Source organism: Salvia splendens, chromosome 8 (genome assembly GCF_004379255.2).
Source record: "Salvia splendens isolate huo1 chromosome 8, SspV2, whole genome shotgun sequence".
Taxonomy (NCBI): Eukaryota; Viridiplantae; Streptophyta; class Magnoliopsida; order Lamiales; family Lamiaceae; genus Salvia; species Salvia splendens.
In genome coordinates, this window is record NC_056039.1 from 18,018,210 (window position 1) to 18,030,082 (window position 11,873).

An 11,873-nucleotide genomic window follows, 5' to 3' on the forward strand; every position below is an offset into this window, starting at 1 on the left:
CCCAAGCAATTAATTAAATCCAGGAAAAATAGAATTCATCTCCAACAATTCATAGTGGTCGAAAAATTCTAAATAAAAAGGCAAGATGAAAATTGATGATTCTATTTAAATCTCACTCCCCGAAATAAAATATAATTTACGGCAATATATTTCACTCCGCATCAATTAATTAAGGCCACGTCATCAATCAACGAATTTGACTCGGTCAAATCAAAATTAGGTCACCAACGCAAATACATAACAATTCGTCATTTAATTGCGGCAATCAAAGTAATTAATGCAAACGTCTTAGGGTTCGAAAAGTGGGGCGTTACACGTCTAGTGTAACGTTGTTGATATCCTTCGTGCCACAGCATAAACGCTCCCCGATCACATTGCAGTGATTCAAAATTGCAAATTCAACACGAAAAATTGGGCATGTTTCAGTATCAAAAACTCGAACAAATGATGTTCATAAATGTAGCCGAAACCAATTCCTCTCAGCTAAAACAACATGCATGGTCCAAGAATTACATACAATCTAAGAAGCCTCAACACTTGTTTTTAGTTGTTGCATCATTCAACTTGCTGTATTCTTCTGTGGCGATTTCTCACTCTCAAGTAACCAGCACGAGAGGCTTTCGACTTCCACCTCGTTGTCTTTTCTTCCTCTCCATGACTTTGATTTATCAAAGGAAAATTGATGTGTCATGTAATCCTCATCTTCATGCTTGGATGATGTGCTTTTGAGTAGGCTTGTGACCTCTTTTTCAGCTGCAAGCAATTGCCTACTAGATTCTATGGATAGAGTGAAGAGAGAGCTGCAGCATGATTCTTGTTCAAGACATGAACTACTGCTTTCTTTTGGCAAATATTCTTTCTTCAAACTCTCTTTCTCTCCCTCCATTTCATTTTCCGCCAACTTCATATCTCTGATTTACCAACCGAAGAAGGGGTGTGTTTGTGTAAGAATAATTGATGATTGTAGAAAAAATTCAATGAAAGTGGAAGCTTACTCAGTTAAACGTGATATATGTTTGGTGGGAATAACAATCTCCTCTTTCAGTGATTCTGTGTTTTCATGTATGAGTGTGACAGATTCAATGCTGGGAGACAAACACTAAAACCAAACCAAACAAAACAAAATTAGAGACTTATATTATTACTAGGTACATAAACACAGCCTTATTACCTGATGTTGCACCATTTTTGGGTGGCCAAAACAAGCACGAAAACATCTCATGTTGAATTTCAAAGTGTTGGTTCCTCGCCAAAAACTTTCTTGATTTTATCTTAATTCTCTGTCTTTACTAATTTTGATGTAGATTAAGAATTGGAGGGGTTTTAAATTTTATGCAATATGTTCGAAATATTTGACCGTTAGGGATAATATTCAAAACCTTGAATATATATGGTATATATCTGTAATAAAGTATAGCTTCACTGATTTTATCATTACTGACGGATGCAGAAATTTATGAAACATACCATATAATTACTAATTAAGAGTTACGATTGTTACATCAATTTAAATTTCTTAGATATCACCATCCACAATATTTTTTGCAAGTAGAATATTCAAAAATTGTTTGGAGTGGAGAGTGAAGTGACGTTATTTTAGTAATGAAACGATATTAAAACATTTTTTTTGGAAGTACAATATTCAAAATTGTTTCGCAACAACAAGCACGAAGTTAATGAGTTTGTATCAAGTCTTATTAGATTTGGATCATTATCAAGTCTACCTAACAAGAATCCGACGATTTAAGGGTTTAGGGTTTAGGGTTAGATTTAAGTTATCCGTTAAAAAATGAAATTATTATTTTAATTATTTTTATTAATTTAAAAAAGGCTACTTTAATTTTGTTATTTAGATTTAAATTGTGATAAATTTTTAATCATGTTATAACAAGTTGTAATCGTGTAAAAATTGACAAGAACACACACGGAGTTAATGGTTGTGACTCGGGTTGGATCAAGGTTCGGCCTTACCAGACTGGATTGATATTAGATTGACTCGATAATGATCTAATCTATACTATTTGTTAGCACTAGAAGCGACATTGTTTTACTAATGAATCAACTTATTTTTATTATTAAAATTATAATGACTACAACAGTTGTAGTGCCACAAATTCGGCAAATGTTATGTTTACTCTAATAAGAAACTACTCCTTCTGTCTCATAAAATTAGATATTTTGGGGATAACACGAATTTAAATATGAAATTGGTAAAGTATAAAAAAGATAAAAAGAAAATGTGATTGGATTATCATTAATGAAGAATGAAGCTCATTTCCTCAAAGATATTAAAAAATTACTACGAAAAATAAAAAATAAAACTGAACGGCTTTTACTGATAGACTAAAAATGAAAGACTGTGTACTTTTATTAGATGGATGGAGTAATATTTTAATTTGTACTCCCTTCGTTTCATAGTAAGATAGTCATTTTGTCATTTTGGTACATTCCATAGTAATAGAGTCATTTTTTTTAGTAAAAGTCAACACATTTATCAACACCTACTTTACTCTCTCTTACTTTATTCTCTCTTCATCTCCCTACCTTTTTCATTTTCCACTTTATTCTCCCTTTATTTAACTCACCTAACACAATTTTCTTAATCTCCGTGCCGAAAATAAATGCCTTCATTACTATGGAACGGAGGGAGTAGTATACAGAATGGACAAAAGCGTTAAGGTTTTACAATCTCATCAAATAAAGTTGATGTTACGTATATAAAAATAAAAGAAAATATAAAAAAGAACAATTTATTATCAGTGGTAATAATAATAATAATTTTATTGGGATGATTAGGGAAGGACGTGGGTTTGGCTTCACACCACATGTGAAATGGGATGAAGAGAAATGCAAAAATTAATGAAGAATGGTATGTAAATAAATGTACTTAAAGTCACAAGTCTTAAAGTTCAAATCCAGAGTTTATACACATTAAAGAAAAATATTTATTTATGAATCCATTAAAGGAAGGTACCTTATTTTATTATGAAGTCAGTTAAAAATTTTACTCCTGTAATATATCTATCGCTCCACAAAATATGGGGATAATTACTGCTATAGTTATACTAAAAAATAGATCAATTTCAACCTATCCTATATTTTTAAAATTTGAATAGTAAATCATAAAATTTTAAAAATTCGCATAGTCTCATTCATCCAAATTTGGAGTAAATTAAAGCTAACTTGGAGTGCTGAAAAAAAAACAGTTCGTACGTCCACAATTAAGTGACTTAATGAAATTTTACTATTCTTGGTAATGGATCTTACATTTCACTAACTCATCTCACTCATATTTTATTATAAAATTAATTAGGGCTCGTTCGGTATTTGCTAAATGGGCTGAATTGGTGTGAAAACAAGTGAATAATGATGGTTCGGTGTTCCATATTTTTTTATGCATGGCCCTCGATATGACCAAGGGCCAACACTGTTGGCCACGACTTTCAGCGTATATAATTATGGCCTCCTACTTGATATTTGAAAACTGCTCCGCTACAGTGCATCGATAATTGTGTCAGATTACCAATTTGACCTGTGAAGTTTGACATTTTGGTGTTGGCACGGTTTATAGGATTGGGTAGTCCGTGGAATTTGTGTGAAATGACAGGAACAATATTGGCCAATCACGCCTACAATAGTAATTAACCCAACCCATCATATCAAATTTTGGTACTCATTTGTTGTACACCGATTGATGCAATTGACTTTCATTTTGATGGGGTTTATTAACATTTAAATATGACCACATTTATTTCTTCCAAGTGGAAATATGGAAGACCGAACATGCCCTTAATGTATAAAAATAGGATCCACACTCCATTACATTTCTTAAAATCTGCACCGAGCCAATTTACGACACTTATTTATGGACGGAGAGAGTACATGACATGAACTGTCCAGTAGGTAAAATGACATTGTATTTTAAACCTTATAATGAAAATGATAAGAGTTGTTGTAACACAAAATTGAGTGAGAATTGAAGCAGAGAACTGAGTCTGAATTACAAACAATGAATTGGATGAGAATTGCTGATTCTAACAAATAACTGTCGACGAGTGTGAATTGACTAAGATTTTGTGAGAGTTGTTGACTACTTATAATGAATCGACGAACACCAGTCACTTTTTCGGATTTTTGAGGCAATTGTAGAGAGTGGAATTAATTTGAATTGAATCTTTAAAATTGCAACATAGATATTTGTGATAACTTGGATATGAGAATAATTTCAAGATTGAACTTAATAAGAGTGAAGTAAATGTCTTCGCGGTGTTCCCTAGGAAACTTTCTCTTAAATTAATGTATTAAGATGTAATTTTGACCTCTAAAGTGTATGATTCAAGCTTGATTTTAGCTAAAGTGTATGATTCAAGCTTGATCCAGCTAAGATCGCAACACAACAACCCAATCACATAATCAACGCAACACAACCAACTCAAGCAATTAGACACAGCAATGGAACGGAATAATCACCAATGTAGATTAATAAGGAGATTAGAAAAACAATGCGATAAGTAGAAGATAGCAAAGCAACATGATTGCTAAAATGCTATGGATCCTCAGCCCAATGCACAATCACACGACTAACATACAGAATGAGAGTGTAACGCCCCACTTTTCGAACCCTAAGACGATTTCAGTTATATCTTTGATTGCAGCAATTAAATGACGAATTGTTATGTATTTGTTTTGGTGACCTAATTCTGATTTGACCGAGTCAAATTCGTCGATTTATGACGTGACTTTAATTAATTGATGCGGAATGAAATATATATTGCAGTAAATTATTTTTTTTTGGGAAGTGAGATTTAAATAGGATCATCAATAATTACCTTGCCCTTTTGTTGAGAAATTTCGACCACTGTTAATTGTTGGAGTGGAATTTTATTTCCTTGGATTTAATTATGTGCTTGGGATAATTATCCAATTAAATCCAAAGCCTAATTACCTTATTTCTTCATGAGAAAATCGACTCCTATTGTTGTACTAAGGGAGATTTCGAAATCTTCCAAATTTTGTGGGAGGGAGGAATTATTTATTATTTATTTGGATCCCTTATTTAGTTCTTTCCATGAATGAATTGGAATATCCTAGCAAATCTTACCTTACTTTATTTTATTAAGCATTTGGAAAATTTTCCTTGTGGGAGGGCCAAATCACACGCCTACTTCCTTATAATGTGGGAGGATTTTTATTAATTTTTCTGCTCCGTATTATTTTATTCTGCTCCGTGAAAATATCAAATTAAATCAAAGGCTAATTAAATAGCCAAGATTTTCGAAAATTCCTCCTTATGTCCACCCTCAAATTCACGCCAATCATCCCCTCAAATCTTTATTTAATTTATTCTCCCAAATCTTCAAATTAATTGTGGGATATTTTATTTTCAACTCTATAAATAGAGACTAAACTAAAACCTAAACCCTAGCCACCCAATCCCACACGCCTACACTCTCTCTCACACACCCATTTTCTTTCCCCACTCCGCCCACACTTGTTCTTCTACTCTACTCAAGATCCTTTCGATTCGCCAAGAGTTTGTTGAAGAATCAAGAGTTATATTCGTTTCTACCGATTGTTTCGTTCAAGAAAGGTACAATCGAACCTCTATTTTTCATTCCTCTCCATCTAAACATTCTTTTGACTCCCTCATGCATATAGTGAGTGTAGGGATTTCAAATCTAAGGATTTAATCGGTGGAAATTTGTATTTGTATGTGTGTATGCGTTTTGAATGAAATTGTATGAAGATTTAATGAATCATTGGTGAATGATATATGATTATATGAAAACATGAGTGTGGGGAATCTTTTAAGCATGTTTTGTGTGTTAAAACCATGAAAAGGTTGTGTTTGAATGAATGGGGATAAAACCCTAATTCGAAATTTTTAAGCATTGAAAACTGTGGATTCGGATAGTAGATTCCGACACGTTTTTGTCCAACCAAATGAACTCCTTTTTATTTGATTCGTTTTTCTGAGTAAACTTCATGATGTCTTCTGTGTTGTGTGTGAATTTCAACTCATTTGGACAAAAGATGAATTTTTGGTGAATTTTTGAAGTTGACTGCGCAATTCTGCCGGAAAATATTTTCTCGACCAGTAGGTTACGTTTTCGATTTGACCGACCTAAAAAGGTTATTTTGACATGAATTTTTAAGTGAAAGTTATTTGATGAGTCTACTGCATTGTGGTAATATTTTAGCCGCAACGGAAGTCGGGTGAATTTTTAATAATTTTTTATAAAATGGTTGCGCAGTGCTGCCAGATTTCTATCTTTACAAAAACTACTATGTTGTTATAAGTGATACACATGATTTATATATGTGATGACGTGATGTATTATTCAAAGATGGGAAAAAAGGGAAACGTTGGGGACATGCATGATTTTGAGTCGGTATTTGAGACTGATTGTGATACACATAATGTAAAGGTGATAACTCACGCTCTCAGCATGACAGCAAGGGAAAGGAAATACTTGAAATCTAAGCAGTCGAGGTGGACTTTCTTTTAAATAAGGACGATGTCCTAAGTATTTTACCGATGAGAATGAAATTGTGTTTATCATGCCTTGTTTGGTTTTAACGTGCCAATCTGATGTGGCTTTTGCCACTATTATTTAAATCGAATTCGGGTCCTCGTAGAACCGCAAACTCTACTTGGATTAGTGTACACCAATGGTAGACCGTGTGTCAGCGTACGGGTTGGCCGGTCTAGTGACCTGGTTTGCGGCCGCATTCCTTGTCATGTATGTGCGGATATGGCTAACGTCTATGGGTAAATGACTGATCAGTCAAATTTTTTACAATGGGAAATGATATTGAGTGCCTCGGGCCTTTCTAAAGCTAAACCCCAATGGTTACTTACGTATGGCATTATAGATAAATAATAATTGTTATGAAAATGTTTTCGGCATAAGTCCACTGAGTATCTTTATAGTACTCTGCCCTGCATGTGTTTTCCTTACGTGCAGGTTGAGCGGCGGCGAGAGGTTGGTGGTGTTGAGCAAGTAACTTGAAGAATTAAATGTTTATCTTTGAATTATGGGTGTCGTTGTGTCTTCACACATGACGTCACTCCTTCTCTTGGTCGTTTTCCGTTGCGATATTTCTTTTACTTATTAGTTGTTGGGCCGAACTTAAATTTGTCCGGTTATTATTTTCTTGTGATTCTGTTGGATAATGTCAAACTCTTGATTGTTTCCTTTGAGTATTAATTTGTAACACCCCTTACCCGGTAGGTAAACCCACCGAATACGTGGTGTCACGTTTCAGTATCGACAACACGTACTGAAATTTTCCTATTTTCTTTTTAGCTTAAAAAGAGCAATTAAAAACTATTACAATTAAAAACTTAACATTTATCCAGCGAAAGATCAAAGATTGAACTATTATACAACATGCCACGACTTTTAACCATGTTGATCACCAGTGACCCGCCAAAAATTGCAAAGCTGCCCAACCACACTGACATATTATCAACTCTAACGTGCAGGGGGGTATAAGATGATAGGAGTGAGCTTTCCACAGCTCAGTAGATATATCCAAACTATAAAAATCAATTTTCTAATCTAAACTGTATTGAAACTTTACATTATTTATCTTTTACTTATAACCATTCATTCTTAGCACTTCCCACTTTCATAATTTACTATATTAATCTTTTACCCGTCAACACATATTAATTTCCGTATCACCTTCCACATGTTGTCATTTCTTAAGACATCATATATCATGATTCTTTTCTTGTATTACCATATATCACTTTATTACAACATCTATACGTTCACCGTGTTTTCCAGATAATATCTCATAACAATACTATCAAATTGCACCATAATTCTTCATATACTTACTTACAAAATACATGTTTCCATATAATTCCTTAATTTATTCAATTAGCTAATTATTATTTATTCACACTTATTCTTATCTTATAAGCATATTACTTCCCATAATCTGTCATGCGTCCTATTTCCATATCCAAAGTAATTCAGTCATTTATAACTTTATGTCACATTCTTATCCACACACCAACGCAGACAAATCGCAAATGTTAACCCATTTCAAACACATATAACGATCGCCAAGGTACTCATATACCGAAATACATATAATCAGAAATAATATACAACCTATATCATAAACAATTCCATATCCATATACATATGCCTCTCTATTCCTTTTTATTATTCTGTGACGGATCAGGCCTGGTATCTGCCCGGGATTTCCAATATGATTGACCCGAAGGTCCCAATATGATTGACCCGTAGGTCCCAATATGATTTGACCCGAAGGTCCCACTGTGATTTGACCCGAAGGTCCCAATATGATTTGACCCGAAGGTCCCACTGTGATTTGACCCGAAGGTCCCACTGTGATTTGACCCGAAGGTCCCAATATGTCCACTGTGATTTCAGATCCAGGGCAAGACCGTCACAGATCCTCTTTAGTCGAATGATTCATATAATTCCAATATCATATGCAAAACATATCAATTTCATCAATCACATATCCATATCTTATCCTACCAAATAATTCGAATATAACATATAAAACATATCTGTTGCATCAATCACATATCCATATCGTATTCCACCATCAATATCAAATAACGCATAACCATATTTAGTTCACACCATATAACCCAAATATTCACCACAATCAACATATAGCAATCAACCACATAATATATGTAAAATTAAAAGTGTGATTCATACACACTTCAACGCATATTATCACATTTCACACCATATTATTTCTATCATCATCATATAATTATATTTATACAATTTCTTTGTAGAACTTTCATATCATGTTTATAAATATCATAATAATTCCATTGGTGTCTTCTAATGACATATATATAATTATCACATAGAATAACATATTATTATACATTTAGTTCACACAGTTCAAACCAGAGAAGTAAAATTCATAGTAAGAATATCCTACCTCTTAGGCTTATGAACATAAGCATATTTCACCTTGTTACTTCTCTACCTTCTAGGTTCACTCCTTTGTCTCCAAAACGCACTATAGGTTCCTTCGTCTTTATGCGTAATATAAATAGCGTAACTATTAATAACTCATATTTACCCAAATAAGTCAATTTATAATCCAACATGATTCACTCAAGGATTCCCAATAGTTTAAGAGATATTCTTGTTTTCCCACAGACTACCAAAATCAGACAATTTCTGGCAGTCTTTTCTAAACAATTTTTGTAAATGGTATTTGTACTCTTTAATTAATCATAAAATTCAGAGAACAACTAAACACCTTATAGTTAATTTAGAAATTATGAAATCAAGTTTTCATCGACCTTACATGCCCTAAATATTTCGGATAACACATACCAAAATATGACAAAGTACCAGAATTTTGATAGTTCGTACCTGTATTGTTATAACAATTTATACACATAGTAAACGAACTCCTAAATTCTCCATAAAATTCAGGGACTCTCAAGACTCATCAGAGTTATTATAAAAATTGATAAACCAAACTTTTCACACTCCTCAATATTCAAAACAATTCGGAATATGGGGCTGAAAAACAGAGGAGTAAATCTGACTCATACTTTTGTATCAAATTCTATTTCCATTTATGTTTAATCATCCCATTAACCATAAATCAACAACCATTTACTCTATATAATATCAAAAATATTTAGTTATAGCCAACTTTGTTCGATTATTTCATAATTTCTACCATAATTAGATTTCATTCCGATTATCGAATCAAACGACGTTTATTCTCGACATTAAACACTTTTCCCAACCAAATTCAAATCCACAACAGGCCAAACACCTCAATTATATCCTAGGGTTTCGATCATGATGGAAATTTGGGTTAGGGTTCGATACATTTAAATCCAAGGGTGTAACCCAACGTTATCGACGTCTACAAACTCGTATCTATCGAAAGAATTAAACAAAGACCACATCTCCACTCACACATATGAAGCATGAAAATCACAGCCCACACACCCTCCAAATCATCACTCAAATAGCAACAAAAGTGGTATAGAAAAGAAGGTTTACCTCAAGTCATCTGGGAGTACGCGTCTAGAATTCGATTTCACCGAACGATTTGCAAAATAGAGGGAGATGAAAGCTTGAGGTCTACTTCTCCTATGGGGGCTGATATGCACGGTTTTTTTTGAAGAAAATGAGTGGAAGATGAAGTCTAGATTAATATATAATTGATTAGAATCTTCTAGATTTAGTTTATTATGTAAAATATTTTTAATTATTCTTTTAATCTTCCAATATTTTATTTTCCTACCATATGATATTACATTTAGGATTTCTTTATACCCTCATTTAGCATTTAGATTCTAGTTTAAGGTAAAATTATTCCCGTCTATATCTTCAAAAGTTTCGCCGATTGTTTTCGCTAAAAACTGAAAAAATATGCGATAGAATTTTTTTTTATTACCTTCTAATGGCCCAAAATAATTCCTCACATTATTTACAATTATGCTAGGCCATAATTTTATAATTTATAAAATTATTAGCCCTTAGCTTCGATTTACGATTTTACGTGGGTAAAAGAAATTGCCGAAAATCGCATAATCGACATTTCGTATTAAATTTCTACCTTATAGTTTAACTTAACTACTATTCCTCATCACATATCCAAACGTTTCGTCAAGCCCTATAATTCGGGATTTTACAACTCTTCTCCCCCTAAAAGAATTTCGTCCTCGAAATTTCACTTGATTTAAATAGCTATAAACATTTATCGTATCATATCATCTAATCTCATATTAGCTTTTAATTTCGCACAACCTTCGTATTTTCGTATAACATCATTCAATCTCTTATAATCACATGGAACTTATTTTTTTATCAAACCAACAAATCACAACAAAGTTCAAATATCAAGTCAGTATTCATCAACAACCATATTTGTTTTCAAATCCCATCATATATCGAGCATAAGCCTTTTTTTGCATTCTACTTTCATTTTCAAATATATAATTCATATGAATCTCTTTCTTTCAATCATATCAGATTTCACCTCATATGACTTAGTTTCAAACACATTCATCTATCTCATGCAACGCACAAATTTTCCATCATATCACATTATATGCATATAGCTCACTTTCTAGCACCGTATAGTCCATTTAGAGCACGCAGTCACATATATCACTTCATCCAAAACATTATATAGTTCCACACATTCACATCTCAATATTCATCATCACAACATTAAATCTTGAACTCTTAGTACTAGTATCAGAACTCAATAAAAACTCATATAACAAGATCTGAATACACGGACCATATATCCAGGCATATCAGACCATATATCATCACATTTCCATTCCCAAGTCACACATATATCAAGACACATCAAATCACATGTCACATATCACGGTTATCATATACGTTTCATATGTCCACATATTATAACACATTTTATCACATGTGCTAGTTCGCACATAATCATATATAGAAATACATACCGATCACCTCAAATATTTGCACTCATTTGTCTCAAGTGCTTAGTGATAACACACAGGTATATGGGTTAAGCGAAGTACACCCGCATGGGCTGATCGAATACTCCCGTCGCACCATATACCACATTTCATTTTCAAATTTCATCATATATTGGTCATCAATACATTTCACATTCTTACAACACACATATGATTCATTGGATTCCATACTTTCAAGCATAGTACCCTTCTTCCTCATATCGCTCAATTTCAAGCTCATATATTTATTTCATTTAAACTCACATTTTTAGACATATCATTTCATATATATTATAGCTTACTTAGAGCACCCATTTTCATTTTCCATTTCATTTCTAAATCCTCATTTAAATTTCCATATTCGCTTAGCTCGTCTTCGAGCGCA

The 11,873-nt window shown here is 33.0% G+C and overlaps 1 protein-coding gene across 1 annotated transcript; it reads right to left on the reverse strand.

Annotated features, from left to right (window-relative positions):
• Positions 1 to 519: 519 nt before the first annotated feature.
• Positions 520 to 1,258, reverse strand: LOC121744515. Its single transcript, XM_042138078.1, has 3 exons — positions 1,172 to 1,258; positions 996 to 1,099; positions 520 to 911 (listed from the first exon to the last, which is right to left on the reverse strand). The coding sequence occupies exons 1-3, from the start codon at positions 1,220 to 1,222 to the stop codon at positions 560 to 562; spliced, it is 507 nt and encodes a 168-aa protein (XP_041994012.1). The 5' UTR covers positions 1,223 to 1,258; the 3' UTR covers positions 520 to 559.
• Between the last annotated feature and the right edge of the window lie 10,615 nt (positions 1,259 to 11,873).